Source organism: Hemibagrus wyckioides, linkage group LG05 (genome assembly GCF_019097595.1).
Source record: "Hemibagrus wyckioides isolate EC202008001 linkage group LG05, SWU_Hwy_1.0, whole genome shotgun sequence".
Lineage (NCBI taxonomy): Eukaryota > Metazoa > Chordata > Actinopteri > Siluriformes > Bagridae > Hemibagrus > Hemibagrus wyckioides.
In genome coordinates this window covers 20,266,334-20,286,780 of record NC_080714.1, presented here as the reverse complement: position 1 = coordinate 20,286,780, position 20,447 = coordinate 20,266,334, and the positions used below count along the sequence as shown (strand labels likewise).

Sequence of the window (20,447 nt, the reverse complement as noted above, 5' to 3'; positions counted from 1 at the left end):
TTCCCATGAGACTGGAGAGAATATTCACAGGGTAGTGCAGTTTCATCATTTTATAGATTTTGTTTGCTTTTTTTTGTGGGAAGCACACATCTTTACAGAAACTATAGGTAACTTTAGCATTAGACTGAAGTAAGACACGTAAGTAGGTAATATTATAGTGTCAAATTTATTTCAAATTGGGCACAAGCCCATCTAATGCAAGAGCCAAAACACCCACATACATTATGTTAACATTTCACACACACACACACACACACACAGCTATCCTTGTGAGGACCTTCCACTGACAAATATTAATGCAGCTAATTAACACTACACCCTAAATCTAACCCTAACAACAACTGTTTGGCTCTTTTTTTATTAGTTTGTTGTTGTTAAAAAAGGACCAGCTAAACGTCTTAAAAAGGCAAAAACTGTTAGTCATTCCTATGCTTGTGAAGCTACTTAGTCCCCACAAACATATAAAAACATGCCCCCCCAACAGAGAAAGAAATAATCAGCTTCTTTCTGGATTTCTGCATTTAAAAGTATCGTGTCATTTCAGCTACAAAAACGAGTAACAGGTTGACACATATTAGACTGTTGGACCACATCGCTGGGTTTTTGAGAGAGTCACAATGTAGTAGATGACATGTAGTAGATGACATGTTATATATATGTTTAATGCTTTTCTTCTGTACAGTATTTCACGCAGTGTATTATGCAGTATGCAGTATGGTTTAGCAGGCAGGTGAGACGATACAAGGTCGTCCGCTGAAAGTGACAGCAGGAACAAACAAGGCAGCCCATCAGTGCCCAGCCAGTCGGCTACATCTGGGAGAGCTATTTGTAGAAAGTGTGCACTGTGCCTCTCTGGCTCATTCCGCCCTCCCATCTCCCTCATCAACAGTAAGCACAGATGTTCCTGGACTGAAGGTTAACTCAGAGGGCTGGGAAAAAGGCTTTCACTGTTATTAGTTAAGGCTGAAATGCTTAGGGAATTCACAGTCACATGTGGATGTAATGCATAAAAATATACTACACAAAAATAATAATAATGAATCCCAGTCTGATTTCCACTCTATCAGAAAAAAAAAACTAGAAGGGTTCTTCGTTTGTCCATCTAAAGAAAGTCTCCCTATCAGAAAGCGTTCCAATTTTGGAAGCTTTCTGGAAACCCTCCAGGAACGCTTGAAGGGATCTTTTTCCTAAGAGTGCAGTGTATACAGACAAAGACACCTCATAAGCTTTTGCAAAGCACTGTTCAAAACTTTCCATCTGCAGAATCTCCTGATGCACATTACAAACTGATCTCAGGTCAGCTAATGAAGCATCTGGGCTGCAGAGGGAACATTAACACATCGTTAAGCACTAATGCAGCATCCGTCATTGGTTAATATAGCATAACAAATAAGCAATGCGCAATGCAGAGACGCATACTAATATAGCATAATAGAGCCTTAGAGCAGCCTCATTAGCATGCAGGCCACACAGCAAGAAGTTTACTTTAGCCCTCAATGCTCTGTGGCACCATAGTCAACAGCAATGCAACCGTTGACACTCCCGATAGAGGAAAAGCCTCCGAGTGCAGTTATGGGATTCTATAACAACAGCTTGTGGGAGGCATCATGAAGCAGTAAAGAGAGGGAAGAGATGCTGGAATATTCATACCAGCAGAGAAACAGGTTTCAGAAAAAACAAACAAAAAAACATGCACGCAGAGCCTCTGACACTGTACGGAGTGAAAGCATTGATATTTCGAAAAAGACCAATGATATTCAAAATGGTTGTTGTTGTTGTTGTCGTAGACAATGACCTTCATTTCACAGACAAAACATGACCTTCATTTCCTAGGGATCAAATGTTCCAGGAGTGAAAATGAGCTATTTTTCCTTACTTCATTGCTCCCATAACAACAACTAGCAAGGCAAACAGAGATGTCATTACTGTCATATACATCACAGCTGAAGTGCCTCTGCCAGTGGAGAGGAGAAATCCTTCATTTTAATGGTACGAAGGCATCTGAAAAAAGATCAGCCAGTCTTCCCTTAGTATCTCTGATGTACAGCTGATTACATGTCTTGAGGGAAAGACAATAAACAGCTCCTGCAGTGATGCATTACAGTATGTGTTCATACACTGTGTGGAACATCTAGAACGGTTACATGCAACAATTCTGTACAAAGACAGACAGATTATTAGAAAAAAAAAAATACTGGGCAGTGTCTATACTAACAGATTATTTTATCACTGTCGAAACGGTGCTAATGTATGCAAATGAGGACTAAATGGCAGGTATTAAATTAGTTTGTTTGTTTTTACCATTAGAAAGTAGGTTTGGATTCTGAAAAGTAGGTCTCAATTTCTAAAGAGATTGAAAATATTGTCAAATTTATGAAATTACTAGCTACTAGATCATAGACATTTATAGACGTACTGTACCTTCGATAACAATAGCGCATATATTTTTTATGAACATGTCTACACTTATTTGCTGTTCCTGTGCCATTTTGAAAGTGTTTTGACTCATTATTAATGTGTAATATGTGTCATACTTGATGAAGGTGTCATTTGCGACATTGTTAGACCCACTTTAATGTTAAGTGTTTCTAATACCTGTAGAACTAAACATGTGATTACATAACTCCTGAGAATTTATACACTGTTACAGATGGATTACAGCAGTACATCTTATGTAAATACACGTGTATAAACTTCAGTTTTGGCTTATGCAAGTGAAAATGGAAATTCTCTCTTGGGGACTTTTAAGCCGATCACTTATTGCAGCCCTCTGTGATGTGTTTAATCGCAGAAACTTGCTTTGCAGTAAAAACAACAACAACAAAACCAAACCCTACCTAGTTTACAGCTCTATGAAGAACCCTTATAAACGGAATCAACATCAATATGTTTTTAACACATTCTTAATTCTCAATATTGTCTCAAACAGACAGTATCTAGTATCTACGGTTGTGTCTTTTGAGGTTATGTTTGCAACTCTACATCCTGTGATCTGCACAACCTTTCAGCACTCACTTCATTTGTCATGCTGCGCTGTCTATCATCAAACTAATCTACAGTAAAACTGACTCAATCATTAGACTGCACATGAGAATGGGAAATGAGGGAGACAGGCCCGTGGTGATTTTACAGGCAATTAGATCACACTTAATTAAGCAATAATAAACACTTGAGAGAGGAGAATAGAGGGAGAGAAGGATGACTGGATGGAAGGATGGATTTTGCTGTGGGCCTCCGCACTGTCACTGAACGAGTTCCCCCACGGAGTGTTTGCTTAACATGACGGCTGGTGGTCTGGTGTGTGTCATTGCGGAGCAGCATGTGGAGAGATGCGCAAGGCAATGACAGAGCTAATACTCTTATTCATCACACTCCAGAGACAAGGGAACACACTGTGTTATTAGCCATCTTCATCTGGATAAAGCCAAACATCTGTCACACCAACAACCGAGGCTCAGTACAGCATGCACAAACCCACACATGCATACACACATAAACAACACACACAAAGACATTCTACGCCATGTTTTCTATGACAAGATAAGGTTCTTGTATAATGGTTATACAAGCCTTTAGATCAGTTATAAGGCATTTTTGATCTTATCCTCTGAACCACAAAAAGACTTTTAAATCACATTGTATGATTTTGAAAAGAATCACATATGAATGCTGCATAACACACAAATCTAACAAAAACTAACAAGTGTCATTCAAATGCAGCAGCCTGTTTATGTTGGATGGATGGATCGTTTCAGACCTGTTGAAGATTTTACTGGATAAAACACAAGTCTGATTTTCTAGTGTTTAATCGGTATTAACCCCAATCTCCATAGCAACCACAAAGGAGGTTTCACTCAACAAGACAGTGTGAGATTCACAGTAACCTTTGGCCTTGGTGTATCAGGGTTCCTGACTCATGAGAGCCAGAGATACAGAACACAGAGACAGACACTGATTAGCTGGTTAAAAGGCCCTCATTGTAATTTGGGACAGTGCTGATTGGCCAGTGGGTTTGGGGAAGACGGGCGTTTCTAATCAAATCTCCGTTCTTAACCTCATTAGCGGATGCTTGAGCGACCTGCTGTCGCCTAATGGCTACTAAAAAGGCTCTGTCGCTGTTAGTATAATGATCACAACTATGTCACGTCTCCACTATCTAATGAGATCTGTAAAAACTGAAATGAGGTAGAGAGGAGACTCTCAGATATAGACCAAATAACAGAGGTTTTACTACTGCTTGGATTCAAACGGTTTCCATTTAAGTTTAAATGACCAGTTGGGTCATTGCAATATTTGACAGTTCTGTCTCACAATCAATAATATCTGATAATTTCTTGTTAGTTTTTTTTTATTTCCCAGTTTTGGAGGTGGTTTAATTGCAAACTAGTAATGACCTGGTAAATATGTAACGGTGTGTAAATATCTATAATAAGCCAATTCATGTTGAGTTAATTACAAATGAATATGACCAAATATCAGGTATTAACTTTGTGGAAACCTGTTTCTATCATATAAAGACAAGGTAAAAATCGTTTCTGAAAATCATGTCACAGTATCTCAAAAGAATGTAAAACTTTCTAAGATTTATGACAATTGCTTCCATATTAAATATTCACCGAACATTTCCAATGTCCATAATATATTTTAAGAATTTAGCTTTTTTATTTTATTATAATTACCTTATGAACACTTACATATTACCCATACTCTTGATTGGCATTCATACTATAATTTGAAAGTTTTTCATCACACTGTCAGCACTTGGTATGTGTTACACATAACACACAGTTATGCTGATGTGTAACAGGTTTCAACTTACCTGCAACTTTCTTATGCATAATTGCTTCAGCTATTGAGAACTAACCCCAACTCTATGACTTTGTCACTGTCTCCACTGCTCCTGCATTATTTAAAACCTGAAGGACAAGATGAGATGTTCTATCTTTCTGAACCATAAGGTTATGCTTGGTTTAAAATGACCAGGTGATATTGTGGTGTACAACTTCTACTAATTTCTTGATAATACCCGTATTTCTCTATTATAGGAGGCTTAATGTCAAACATGCAAAGATCTGATATATAAATATATATAACGTAAGAAAAATATGTTATAAAAATGTTATATGTTATATAAAATATGTTATATAAAAGTTTTTAGGCATGGCTTATTCTCACCAAATTAACATTCCAGCTTAAACATTTTGTTACAGATGGCTGATTTTAATATTATTAATAGTGTTATAGAAGAGAATTTGTTAAGGATCTATTCTTCTCAGCTGAAATAAAGACATCTGCTTTATATTTGGTGAAACACATTCAGAAATATTCCTAGATGAACATTTGAGATGGATTTTTTATAGTTATTCAGGGTGTAAAGCTTTCGGCTACACTTGGCTCTGGCCCAACCAAGGCCAGCTCTCTCACACCTGCTGCCCAATCACAAGTAGCGCATTATGGAGCTGCTATGGCTCTCTGAGTGCCAGGAAGCCCAGTAGCATCTGGACGCTAGCCAGAGGAGAGGGAGAGCAACACTGACCTGCACCTTCTGCGCCCGTCGCTTGTCTGCTCTTTGGTTCTGGTGGTAAATGCGACTGAAGTTAGAGACAATAACAGGGACAGGCAGAGCGATCACCAGCACACCACTGAGAGAGCAGATCGAGCCAAATATCTTCCCTGCTATTGTCTTAGGAACCATATCACCATACCTGAAAGAGAGATAGATAGATAGATAGATAGATAGATAGATAGATAGATAGATAGATAGATAGATAGATAGACAGAGAGATAGAGAGAGAGAGAGAGAGAGAGAGAGAGGGGTTTCTGGCATTAATACATGTCCAGCTTGTTTCTACAGATTGTCTCCCTGAGGATCAGTGCCCTAACTAACACAGTTAAACACATGCATGCACATACAGACATACAAACATAAATCACCCCACCTCCAACACATACACACACCACACACACATGCTCACCCAGACATGATGCCCAAAAACACACACACACACAGACACACACACACACACAATACACAGAGCTGTTTATTTTATGTGTAATATTTCTATTTTGTGTGTCTAGCCAACCACTGTTTGCAACTGTTTTGTTGTATGTCATGGCAAAGTCTTGCATGTTTAATGGGAAGCCGGGTTTACTAGTGTTTTTGTTCTCATATATTTTCAAAAATAAAAATGTGCTCTGGTTTTGCACATTATTCCAGTATTTATTTATTTATTTATTTATTTATTTACTTACTTACTTACTTACTTACTTACTTACTTACTTACTTACTTATTTTTAAATACTGTTCATGACCAGAAAATTCTTAATTAATCTATAATCCTTAACTGTGTTTGTAGATTAAAAAAAAGTGTGTTAGGATTAAGTAAACCATCTTCATGTTCATCCTTATAAAGTTTTTAAAAATTTGGAAATTGATCATAAGCTTTGTGGCTTTTTTTTTTTTTTCAAGTTTGTGGTCCACTAATCATCTAATCCAGTGAATCTAAAGAAACTCTGAGACACCCAATGTTTTCCATCTGGAAGGAAAAGAAAATTTGCAGTTAATTTGTTAAATTATCATAAAACCTAGACTCATTCATGCAATTATCCAATGAGTCAATCATGTGGAAGCGAGGCAATGCATAAAAATCATACATCTGAATGAGGAAACATCATTAGGAGGAAAAAAATGAAGAGTTGAACATTGCCTTGTCTTTTTGCATTCATCATCTGTCCAGTTTCAGTGAGTCTCTGTCTACTCCTTTAGACTCTAATACAGAAGTGGAACCTAGAGTGAGCTGCTATACCTCATCCACCTCAAGCTTTTACATGTTGCATTCAGAGATGCTTTTCTCACCACAGTTGTGAAGATTGGTTATTTGTGTTACTGTAGACTTCCTGTCAGTTTGAAATGGATATTCTCCTCTGAACTCTCTCATTAATAAGGTATTTCTGCTCACAGGCACTCTACTTACTGGATGTTACCATTCTATTTAAACTCTAGAGATTGTTGCATATGAAAATCTGAGGAGATCAGCTGGTTCTGAAACACTCAAGCCAGCCCATCTGGCATCGTGGCAACAACCATGCTGTGGTTAAAGCCACTGAAATTACATTTTGTCCCCATTCTTATGTTTGATGTGAACATTACCTGAAGCACTTGACCTGTATCTACATGATTTTATGAATTGTGATGCTGCCATGTGGCAGATTCGATAATTGCATGAATGAATTGTACACTAATAAAGTGGCAGAAAAATCTGAGACTTGAAATAGGGAAACACTAATATGCATTGTGTTAATGCTGTTTCTGTCTGCTGTTTGTCCCGTCTCATGCTGAGAAATAAATATATGGATATAGTGTATATATATATATATATATATATATATATATATATATATATATATATATATATATATATATATATATGGATAATAGAATGGATATAACATGATTTCAAACCGCGAAACACAACAAAGCGGCATAAACAAAACAGAAGTATTGCACAATTTCATATTCCAATTCATTTCCTTTAAGGTGTATTATCTCTTACCTTGTCTTTTTTTAACTTTAATGGATAATAAAATTCATTTTCCTTTGATTCATATTAGGGATCTATTCAGTGTCTGGCTGGGTGGCTTTATTAACAAAACATGTCCTGTTCCTGTTCATCATTATATCCATTTAGTAGAGGAAAGGCATAATAAAAGAAATGAAATAAAAGAAGTAGAAAAGAAGCAATGAAATAAATGAGTAAAACCCACATACATACAGTATATCAAGGCTAGTGAGAGATCAGAACAGAGACTTTGTAGTCTGAATGATTCGTTTCAAATAAAAATAGTTTTTTTGGGAAAAAGACATAGAAAGAAGTGTAATATCTTTATCTACCTTGCCAGATCCTTACAGCGTAACAAAAATACAACCTTATTCATAAGCAACACACAAAACAGACACACAAACATGAACAGACGTGACTCATTTCCTCAGGAAGATTAAAGCATATGAATCAGTTCGGACACTTTTATGAAATGCAGATTTGCTAAGAAATGGTGTAAAGAAACCAAACCAACAACGACTCTAATGAGAGAGAAATATTAATGAGTAATGAAAGAAGTTACGTTTATTCTCTAATGGCCTTAGAGACTTAGAGATGCACCAGCATTAAAAGCAGCAGTGCAAATTTGAACAGTGTTCTTTAAGTTCCCAGAATTGAGATCACATACAAAATGAGCTTTTGTCACAAAAGTATGTCAGACACTTTGTGTCCTTCTTCCTCTCGCAATCTTTACACCCTACCTCGCTCCTTTTATTTTTCTTTCATACTTTCTCCACAGGCATTATGATTAACCTTTGCTGTGACACACAGAGAGACCAAAGGAAAAAAAAGGGAAAATAAGAGAGATGGGGAGAGAAAGAAAGACATACACAGTGAGGAAGAGAAAGAAAGAGCGAGCTCATCACTTCTCCACTAAGTGGTTTCTTTTCACAAAGCTAGCTTGACCAAAGAATGAGTTCTATTTACAATCGACGTCTTACAACTTCACACAAAACTCATCTATTCTCTGAACCAAAGAATCTTTTGAATTTTTTTCTGGGAAAATGCATCTTTAAAAATAGAAGGACTTTGAAAATGCACTACTTTAATAATATCTGCACTGATTTACACCAGGTTTTGTCTGCTCCTGACACTAAAACCGAACATTATAACCAACAGGAGAGTATTTTTTAAATTGGACATCAATCATAAAACTATTTGCACAAGATTTCCAGACATACGGTATATTTGTTATTTAAAATAAAACACTTCCCCACTTCTGGAATAGAAATAAACAAGTGTCTGTTTGGTCTAGAGGAAACAGCATTATAGTGAACAGCTTTCTCTCAGCTATAGACATATGTGTGTGTCAGTGAACTATAGCTCAGAGCCAATGATGATAGACAGGGCAATTCTCTCTCGCTCTACAGTGAGGGGTTGAGTGCCGGGAAGAGGTCATTGTGGGTGTGTGTATGACTCGCACACATTCTTTTCATTCTGTGTCCTTGTTCCTCTTGTGTAGCTCTTTGTGTGAGATGCTGTTGTTCCTGTAGTGTCTCTCAGACCAGCCAAACAAAGGCATGTGTGACTCATGTCCAAATAAGGCACAAACCGATAACAAACTGACTTAGTCACTTTCCATCACACACACACACACACACACACGCACAGGCAGACACACTCTAAAAAACACACACACAGTGAACTGAGGATTAGGAAGGAAGGAAGGAAGAAAGAAAGAAAGAAAGAAAGAAAGAAAGAAAGAAAGAAAGAAAGAAAGAAAGAAAGAAAGAAAGAAAGAAAGAAAGAAGTATAAATAAGAGTATCTCGCTCTCATGAACGCTTGGTAAAGAAAACGACAAGTCCTAACTGCACTAACTTGTTATATGTCTAAAATCCAAATCAGAGTTTAAATAACTAATTATCTACGGTATGTATGAAAGTCTTTGATATTACTTCTCACCATGTACGAGATGATAAAATAACAGACTGGATAATAACATGTTCTCTAACTCAGATTATATGACGATGCTCCTTGATTCCATTCTGCTCATGGGATCAATCAGCACCTTCCAATTTTGGCGCAGGAATCGGAGTCCCAAATATAGAAACATTCATATTGGTGGCTTTTAGAATTGTGTCATATCAGCACTTATGCTGAAATTTGAATAATAATCTCTGACATGGCCATAATTTTGTCATCAGCAGTGTTTTCATCAGTGTAGTTGCACTAAATTGGCCACTGGTCAACGTCACATTATGTTGATGTGTTCTGAGTCCATCAATCTAATCAAATCAAAGTTTTCTTTTCTACACTTTGTGATTTTTATATGCAAGAGTAAAATGTGTCCCAAAAAATCATAGCCTTTGCATGGTTTAAGTAATAAAACAAGGTTTTTAGAACAAGGCAGTTAAAATGTAATTCATTACAAAGAGGATTAGAGGTTGCAGAAAGTCAGACTGAAGGGAAAATGAACATTTCTTCACGTTCTAGCCTAGTTCACTAAAAGCTGCTGTTTTCACTGTGTGTTTTCACTCAGTGCACTTCACTGAGTTGCATTTACCACCAAAGTAGAGAGAGGAGAAGTGAGGATGAGTGATTGTGTGAAAGACAGAGAGCACTACTGAGAACTGCAGGACGTGGACCGAATGAATCTGCAGCGCAGCGCAAGCAGAAGTGGAGAAATGGAATTTGGTGGTGTTTTCGCGAGCGCTAATGTGAATGAATCAGTAGGTGGGCAGATGATGTTTAGTGGATGAGAATAGAGAAGAGAAAAAGCAGGCTGGGGAAGAGTTCAGCACCACGGTCAGCTCCTCTTGCTCATCTGACAGTAAACAAACCCAGTCTCATAGACAACACTTTCACACGCAGCAGCTTCAAAACGTTGAAGATCAACAGTCTGGAGCAATCAAACTTTCACTCCAATGCTGTATATGAGATGTTCTGAACAGACATATTTCAACCAAGCTCATCTCTACCATTATCCTATTTCAATACCATTGATTATTGAGCACTTATCTGGCTCATGAAACTTCTCTTCTTCTTAGCAAACACAATCAGGCCTGCAAGTCATGGTAATGCAGAAAGACTGAAGAAGTTATCACTTGAAAACCATTTTGAAAATCACCCACATTTCTGTACTGGGTTTCCATGCGACTTGCTAGCCTGATCATGTTTGCAGAAAAGAAGAGACATTTCATTTATGAACCTTCTAACTCTTATCATATGTGGTGAAAAGTACAAAATGAAATATAAATTTTAGCCTGGTTAAAATAGAGTAGACTGTGATGGAACATCTCATAAAGAGCACTTGTCATTTTGAAAATGCTGCAGATATATTGCATGCGATGTTATTTAATGTTATTTAATGAGGGTGTGGTCAGGGTCAGGGTTGGATAGTAAACAAGTTACATTATCATCATGTTCAGCTCATTCCTATGCTCCATTTCCCCAAATCTCTACATGATAATGATTACTGCACCTGCTCTGCCAAATAATGATGATCTTTGTGCTATTATGCTTTCCAGATACGCAGACCTGCTTTATTATGATCAGCTCAAGTAGCCCCTGCTTTCTCTCTCTCTCTCTCTCTCTCTCTCTCTCTCTCGCTCTCTCTCCTGTGAGGTAATGAATGTTAATAGACCTGATCTGCCAAGAATGCTTTGCTGAACTAAATCTCATATAGTTCCAGCACATTTTAGTAACGGAGGTGTGTGGGTATGCGTTCCTGTGAAAACAAAATCACACCGAGAAACAGTCAAAACTAGAAATTAGACACAGGTGTGCTATAGTAACCAAATAAAACCCTTATCTGTATTTATTATAGCAAAATGAGAGATTATCAGACAAAATCAGGTAACACAGAGGAACTACAAACAGGAAGAAGGACTTGTCTTAGGATTGTTTTGTTTTGTCAGGTGCACTCCCAAGCATTCATTCATTTTTATGTATGAATGTTAAACCAGCTGAACCACTGGCTCTGAACGAATTGCAAAGTTTAGTTTAGTTAGCAAAAGAACCAATGGAACAGAACAGAGGTTATTTTTAACTTGACAGCAACAACATAACAGCATATAATTAGTCATTTCAGAATTTAGCACGTAATCATAGGTTTGTGCTTGGTTTTTTTTTTAAAGCCTCACAGATTTCGGTGGCATTTAGCATGTTTAATAAAGGCTTGGTATAATTCAAGTGCTGAAAACGTTGAAAACAAAATGGTTTTAATGGCACAGTCTGACAATGTTAAGGAGGACATTTATTTCTATAATGTTGCAGAACTGTATCAAACAGAGATGAAGCAGTGGACTGATGAAGAGTAAGACAGGAGGAAAGGGAGAGACTAAACTGACCAATACAGAAATAAATCAGATATATAGATAGAAATTGGTGTTGGTGCTGCAAATGTCCACCCATGCCTACTGAAACTGAACTTCTGCTTTGCCATGATTTGCATTTCATAAAACCACTTGTTCAACCATAATAAGGTCGGAGATGACTTCACAACTGTGCCATGCATTAGAGATGACAAAGATTCCCAGGCCCATATCAACTCTGCAGTGTTTTTTTCCATCTGCTTAAAATTAATTGGAAGAAAGAATCAAGACCAGAGGGACCTCATGGCCAGATGTCAATTGATTAAGTGAACTGGACTGAAGGGAGATAATTGTGGTTTCTAACACTCAATATGCTGTGTGTCAGATTCATTTCTTGTCTACAGTGTAATAAGGCATGACCCCCAACCCCCCCTTTATTGTGCATTTTTCATAGCAGCAGTACATACAATTTCCTTAAGGTCATTTGATGAAACTTTCACGCAAATCAATAAAACCACACTTATCTGGAAAAAAGTGCATATAGGGGGTAGAGATACATACAGAAATCCCTAGTGGATGTAGGTCTTTTGTGGAGCTTGGGAGCTGACAAAAATCCTGAATATGAATTTTATATATTAAAATTACAGAAAATATAACTCCCACTTTTATTTTGCTATGTATTTAATACATTAACATTTTATCTATTTGTTTTGAACTTGTTAGGAATGAGAGTTTAAAATCTGATCTAAAAAAATACATATTTTATGTAAATTAGGCCTAAGGGTTAATTAGCCAGTAGATACAAAGAAAAAAAAATGCTAATGTTGTACTTAAATGTTTATGTAAAACACTTGATACTTGGTACTGTATATATCCATTTTAATTATTTAGATTAAGTTAGTAAGGTCAGCTTGCCAGCGATAAGTTTATTAGTATTAACAGTGAAAATTAGTTGCTAGAATGCAGTTATTTAGTAGAACCTAAACTTTCCAAGCACTTACAGTTCCACCTAAAGCTTCTCCAAGTCTCTTTCTGGACATGAGCATCATCTAAATGTTTAGTTTGATCACTGTGAAAGCATCTAGCTTTCCAAGTTTCCAAGAAAAAAATGGCAAATAGCAAAAAAATGTACACTTATTAAATACACCACTGAAATATGTGCTGTACTATGACATAAAGATAACTCAAATATTTGAAATATGAATACTTTTGTCAGCTTTCCAGCTCCATAATGTTTACTGTTAAGGTTTGACATTGTTCCTGTGTGTATATAGAGACAGTGCCTTGTGTGAAAATACAGTCATTAGATTGGTCTTGGAAATACTCTTAGATTCAAGTTTAGAAATGTGAGAATTAAATAAACACTGTAATTAACAAAGCACCTTATTCCTGGCCTCGAACTGCTGCCTGATTTAAACTGGATTATCAGATAAAGTGTTCTCTTCAACATAATTACTCCCCCCCCCTTCTCCACCACCAAGACAGGCTTGCTTGAGATATTACTAAAAATCCAAATGTAGAGGTATTTTTTCTAATATTATTATTTCCTGGTTTGTGAAATATCTGCTGTCATGTACCATTATCTCTCCACTAACTCTCTGCATAGTTTTCAGACTTTGCTGCTTCTGTTTACATGAAGGTGAGACACATGGGTGCAATCAGCAGTTCAGCTGTAACCTCTGTTAGAATTGTACGGTATCTTTCTTTAGAGGGAGACAGACTGAAAATCTAGCAGCAGTAGTACATAAAATGTGAAAAAAAAAAGACAAAAACAAATTTATAAGGACTTCACCATCAATCGATTATAATGCATGCTTAAATGTCCTCTGCATGTGCTTAATAGACAGGCAGTGATCTATTGTAATGAATACTGCCCAAGCTAGGCTCAGAGAGTAATAAATGTTTGACAGTTTCATTACATTTTCCCTGTACAGCCTTTTCTAAACAGTGTTACAATTTACCCATATGACGTTACAATCATTCTGCTTTAAAATGTTTTGATGTAACATACTATATACGTAAATATGTACAGTACATACTGTCAGCATGGAAAATCAGCTTTGAGTAATTAAGCACAAATAAAAAAAAAAACTGCAATCTATAAAAATTGTGATAGATTTCACCTACATACAAACATAACATTATGACATTTATATTTCTATCAATGTTGATGTCCTTTGGCTGCTCCCTGCTTAGGGTCACCACAGCTGATCATCTCATCTGCATATTTCATTTTGGCATAGAATTGACACCGGATGCCCTTCCTGATGCAACCCTTCGAACATATCTAGGCTTGCGACCTGCACTGGGATTTAATGCCACATCAACTCAGATGGTCCCCCTTCCTCGTGATTGATGCCAGGTCATGGCAATGAGAGTGCATGATTGTGCCACTTGACCACCAGGGACATTTTAATCTTATACAGTATCAATAACTCACCAATTTTCAAAACGTTCCAAACAATGTTCCTGATACAGCAGAAATTCCAAAGGCCTTCTGTACGATCACGGATTTGTGCTTACATTAAAAGTGTAACATCTATAAATCCTGAAACTTTTTTTTTCCTGAAATGAAAATCATTTGTATGAAACTTTAGGAAACAATTGTCCTACCTTTTCCGCATTATTCTTTATAAACTAGGTCAAAATTTTTAGACCTTTTTCTTTAACAGAATTTCAGTACGAAAAACTAGAAAGAAAAGGTATATTTATGTAAATGTGTTGAGCTGGGAGTATCACACTCATTTACATTCTGTTTGTTAGTCATGGATGGAAAGGAGAGGCTGCGATCAGGGAAGCCCATTTCCTACCACTCACTCAATTATTATTATATTTATTGAGTGTATTATTACATTAAGTCTCTCATCACTATTACATTAAAAAGAGAGACAGAAAAAAAGGAAATTAGAGCGAGGAGAGGTGCAACGTGAGGTGAGTGGCTACCAAAAGAAGCCTTATGATAAAAAAAAACAGCAGAAGCAGGAATTATTATGTGCGTGTCTGTTTGTGTTTATTTCTGAGTGTGATCATCTATGGCTGACTCAGTAAACAGCATCTCTTCCCCATTGAGATGAAACACTGTTTACTGAGATTGTAGATTTTGTGTGTGTGTTTATACAGACTGATACTGTACACTCATTTGGACACACAGACACAAAGCTGGAAAGATATTTCTTATTTGTTATTTGTATTTGTTGTGTATTTTCTTGTGTCTTCCTAAATTAAATTATACTTCCTAAAGTATAAAATATATAATATGTTAGGAATGTATTCAGACCCCTTCAGTTTTTCATACTTTATTTTGTTATAGACTAATTGCACTTTTTGGGTGACAATTCTACACACAGTAATTCATAATCATAAAGCAAAAGCAGATTTTTTTTAAAATTAGAAATGATTGCAAATGTATTCAAATCAAAAACTGAAATCTCTCATTTAGATAAGTATTCAGGCCCATAATTCATTACTTGTAGAAGCACTTTTGGCAGCAACTGTAACTTCGACAGCTTCAGCAATTTTTCCTGGCAGATCCTCTAAAACTCAGACTTATTACGGAGTGTCTGTGAACCTCCATTTTCAGGTCTCTCAACAAATATTCTCTGGAGTTCAAGCCTGAGCTTTGGCTGGGCCACTCATAGCCATACTGAAAGGTAAAACTACTCCAATCCGATTTTGTGTCTTCTTTAGACCTCACTGTATTTGGCCTTCCTTCGGTTTTGACCATCGCTGCCACTGAGGCATCACCATAAACACCATGCTTCACAATATGGAATTCCAGTACAAATGTAACATTTTTGTTGAATTAGACCAGACAGTTTTTGCCCTTACTATCCTTCCCTATGTCTTCTGCTCAGGATTGGCAAGCAAACTACTCTTTTGAGAGAGAACACATGAAACATAAAGTGTTTAAACTTGAAGCAAAGGGGTTAAACAAATTAGCAGTAGCACAAAAATGGTAGCTAGACTAATCTGTTTGGATACAAACAAATCAAACTTTATACAGCTAAAGACAGTGACATATAGGCTTGCAAGGTTTAAAACACTGCAATGATCCAATGAGATTTCTCCCACAAATTCATTATTCTTGCATTGATTTATTTTTCAGTAACACTGAGATGGATCCAGAACCTATCCTGGGAGCACTGGGCACCAAGCAGGAATTCAATATGAAATTAATTATAAATGGAATTAATAAATGTATACTATATTGACAAAGTTTGTGTTTACCTATGAATTCAGTCAATTTATTTACAGTGTTGGAGTCATTATGTTATACTTTTTCCAACTTTTCCCTAACAAGCCTGTTACTCGTATGTACAGTATATTGACAAGTGTAGTCTCTAGAGGCTCGGGTCACGAATAGCACAACGCACAGTTCAATTGTAAACATGAGTTCAGAGTCTGGGAGGTTTAGTGTTAATCAGGCCATTTCCGAGGTGTAGCACATAGGGGAGATTGAGAAGTGCATGATGTCTGTGCTGAGACAAACCTTTTGATCCATCTACTTGACAGAAAAACAAAGAAAAGCTATCATCCTAAATCAGCAAGGAGCTTTGGAGTCAAAGTGAGATTTCAAAAAAGAAAAGAAAAGACAAAGCCACATTACACATGACACTGTGCTAATTTACGGTGAACCAGCTTATCTGTTCACACAGATTTGCAGGAAGAACCATACAATTAGACAAGACCAACCCTAAAATTCACATGGCCAGGCAAAACAGTGTTCATTAGTGTAAAATGAACCACACACTAACCTGACATAGTATCAGTGCATGTCTTATGCTGAATAAAAAAAAAAAAAAAGCCATAACTATCGAGCAAAAACTTTTTGGGGCTGCCAACCTGCCACTAAAGTTTTCCAAAGTCCTCTTTCCTATGTCTACAAAGGAAGTGTATGTGTCTCAAGTGTGTCTGTGTCAGCATGTGGGTTATCTCTGACCTGTCCACTACACTGTCAGGTGAGAGAGGTCTGGTCTTACTGGACTCTGACAGCCTGAAGGAAAACCAAGAGCTTAGCTGACAGATGGAGACTCCTGATAGACTTCAACACCCCCCCACACCTTTTCATTCTTCTTTTCTCTTTTCTTCACTCACACATGCTTCTATCTGATTGTGTATTGGTGACATGTAACAAAACAGGCTGAAAACCTCTAAACAAAGAACATTTGTCTGCCAAGGATTGCAATTTGTTGCAGCTATAGAAGAAAGCCTTCTGGTGTGCACAAGCAGTGGAGGAAAGTGCAGGAAAAGAATGAATGGTCCTTTGGCATATCTTTCAGCCCATATCATTATGTTTCATGTGGGTTCATTGTATAATCGCTGCCATTTTTAGTGTAAGCTTCATTACAAAGATTCATTTTAACTTCTACTAATAATCAACTGCTTTTCACTGACATTTTCACTACATCCAGTACATCTTAAACAAGCAATAGTGCTGCAGCTCCTCACTGTCATGCTGCCTCATAGCTAATCAGCTAGCTTGCTATATTATGGTACAAATGGAATATTTAGCTCAGCTGCAAGTACTGCAAGCAAACATGTTTAATTAGTTGATATTGACTTACTTTCACTATAATGTGATAAAACACCATTACACACCTAAATATGAGCAGCTTGTAGGTTATTCTGTCCTCATAACAGCTTTGAAATACTTTCCAGTATAAAAGAATGTTTGTGTATGTTTCTATTTTTTATAATATCTATAAAAAAAATTACAAATCTTTGCAAAAATCTTTTCAGGTTAACTTTTTGTTAATAAACATTATTAACATAATGCAAAATTCCTCTCAGAAGCCCTGTTAAGGAAGTTTATGGTAGCCACCCACTGGTAGCCATAGCTGTAATGCTTAAACACAATTATAAATATGAAAATTAATTAAAACATTATTCTCAAACTATCAGTTTAGCTCATGTTTGCTAACATTGTCAGTAATGGTCCTAATCTTTCTAAATCTATGACTTAAAATTCCTATGAGAGATCCTGTCAGGTTTGCTTATGTTAGCCTCATAGATAGCAACAGCAGTGAAGATCACAAGCATTCCTGCCTATGACTTGAAAATCCCCTCAGAAATCCTGTCAGGTTAGCTCATGTCAGCTAGCTAGCTAACTCTGTGAAAATACACTGTATTTTGTGTGACAGTATTGTATTTTTGCAGACAGCCATGCCCATGCCCCAAATGTTCCTTCGATGTTGTAGAGATGTAAACAGTATGTTATACATTATGTGTTATCTTTATCTATGCCTCTCATCGTTGTGTGCATTATGTGTTAATAAGCAATGCTAAACCAGTACCTCCAGTTCTTAGCATGTTACCAGTACCAATGCTAAACCAGTACCTCCAGTTCTTAGCATGTTACCAGTACCAATGCTAAACCAGTACCTCCAGTTCTTAGCATGTTACCAGTACCAATGCTAAACCAGTACCTCCAGTTCTTAGCATGTTACCAGTACCAATGCTAAACCAGTACCTCCAGTTCTTAGCATGTTACCAGTACCAATGCTAAACCAGTACCTCCAGTTCTTAGCTGTTAACATGATTAACACATTAGCATCATAATCACCCTTATACATTACGGTTCCATCTTTCCTGCTGTTACACAACACAACTCTTACACAGCTGAAACTTTCAGCCCCCTCATGCTTGCTCGTCCTGCGTCTCATCTTCCACTCTCTCCTTCTCCTCTTCACTTCTTCCTCCACCACTTGCAGTGTGTTAGTGTGCCATACTGGAGTAACAGATGTGTAAAATGCTTGCTTTTACACAATCGTGGAATCACTTTTACTATCCATTGCAGCAGATGCAGAACAGTAGCGAAGCACAACTGTTCACTAAATGGCCACCCTCAGGAGAAAGATGTTGGCTATGAAAGCCAAAGATTATGTTTTAATGTTATTACATTAGATCTTCTGCCTTTTCCAGAAGCAGATTTATATCTTTGCTGCTGGAAGCCAGACAAGGGCTATTTCTAGGACTACTGGCATGCTTAAAGGTGCGTCGTCTCACTGTTCCGAAGCGCAATGTGACAAAAACATATAAGCTCAATCTAGGCTGAATATCCCAGGGGATATAAAGGAGGGAATGCAGCCCCACAGGTGCACAGCTCTCTGGCACCGACTACTCAAATGACGAAAGATAAAGAAATTACCAAGACACGAAACGTCCTGTAGGGATTTTCTTAGAGCAATGCCACTGCATGTTCACAAGGATTTTTTATTTGTCCATTTATGGGACATTTGGCATGGTTTCACATAAAACACATTTGGCATGGATTCAGCCCCGAAATGCCCCTTGTGGAATTGGAAGCTCATCTGAATTCAGCTCCCTGGTTCTGTTTTGAAGTTTGTAAGTAGGTTGCATGGGAAACTAGGCCACTGGTACACCACCACTCTGGAGATGTTTTTCTGTCTCTTCCTTCAGTAGGCGACTGTCCTACTTCTCCAGCACACTCATGTGGCTCCAAACACACACACACACACACACACACTATAAGGCAGGTGACAAAGCATTTTGAGGCAAGTGGTTGGTCACTCATGGGACAGAATATAATGTCTCAGTGACAACGTACAGCTGTTAGGATATGAACGATCTTAAAACTACGATCAGCAATTTTTTTTTGAAAGTTAGCTGATGCTTGATGTTTTGAACTTTAAAATTCTAATTAATATATGCTGTCCCTTCGGTGTTCCCTCTAAAGGCACATTCCAAAACAAGTGTCTAGACAAGAATGTCTGAGGAGTGCAAGAGGCAGAGCTTTCTGAACTGTACTGATTGGATGGATGTTGGTTTATTAAAAGCTGCTAGAACTTCACCAAATAATTCTAAGTTAATAATGACAGACCCTGGTTTTAAGTACACTTTAATTAGTTTTATGGGTGTTATTCTATGACACTATATCTCTTCAAATATCCATATATGTAAATAACTGAAGGGTTTTTAAATTAAATATAAAGCTGACCACTATGCTCCAATAAACAGTGAAAATCACTGGGGAAAATCCCAGAGGTAGAAATGCCAGTGCTGTCAGAGTGCTCTGCTCTCTGCTATGCAATTATTATTTTTATTTGTGCCTCAGTGTGATATTTTCTAATGAATTACTAGCCTAATTTAAACCACCATGACCCTGGCTAGGAAGTTATTAAGGATGAATGAACAGACAATGTAAATAAACTTGCTCTTTGTTCGGTGAGCTTTATATCTCACTGCTTAAACGTGTCCTCGTGAAAGTAAAAAAAAAACAACCTCATTTTCTTTTCTGCATCCTCTGGATCCCAGTGCCATTGGATGCACAACTCTACTCTCAATCAGATACCTCATAAACAGTTCTGGCAAGTTTTCTTTCTTTAAAAAAAAGTGCCTCCTCTTCATATGTGCATTTATGTTTGGTTAGATGCATAACTGGTTGAAAAATGGTCAGAATCATGGGATAAGTGAATAGTAAAAATGGTGGACTTCCACTAACCTGATATATATGTATTGTATATTTATAGAATGTAAATATTATGTATTGCAGATATATATCAGTAAACTACACCTGCACTGTTTCACCTCCTATTTTGGTCATATGCTGCTGATTGATATACTTAGTCTCTGGTC

General features: G+C 37.1%; 1 protein-coding gene across 2 annotated transcripts in view; it reads right to left on the bottom strand.

Moving 5' to 3' along the window:
• Positions 1 to 20,447, bottom strand: part of kcnd3 (potassium voltage-gated channel, Shal-related subfamily, member 3) — a 138,096-nt gene that overhangs the window by 17,691 nt on the left and 99,958 nt on the right. For both annotated transcript variants that reach the window (XM_058389547.1, XM_058389546.1), the window contains exon 3: positions 5,537 to 5,705. In XM_058389547.1, coding sequence (XP_058245530.1) covers positions 5,537 to 5,705 — 169 coding nt within the window. The remainder of the gene's footprint in view (positions 1 to 5,536; positions 5,706 to 20,447) is intronic.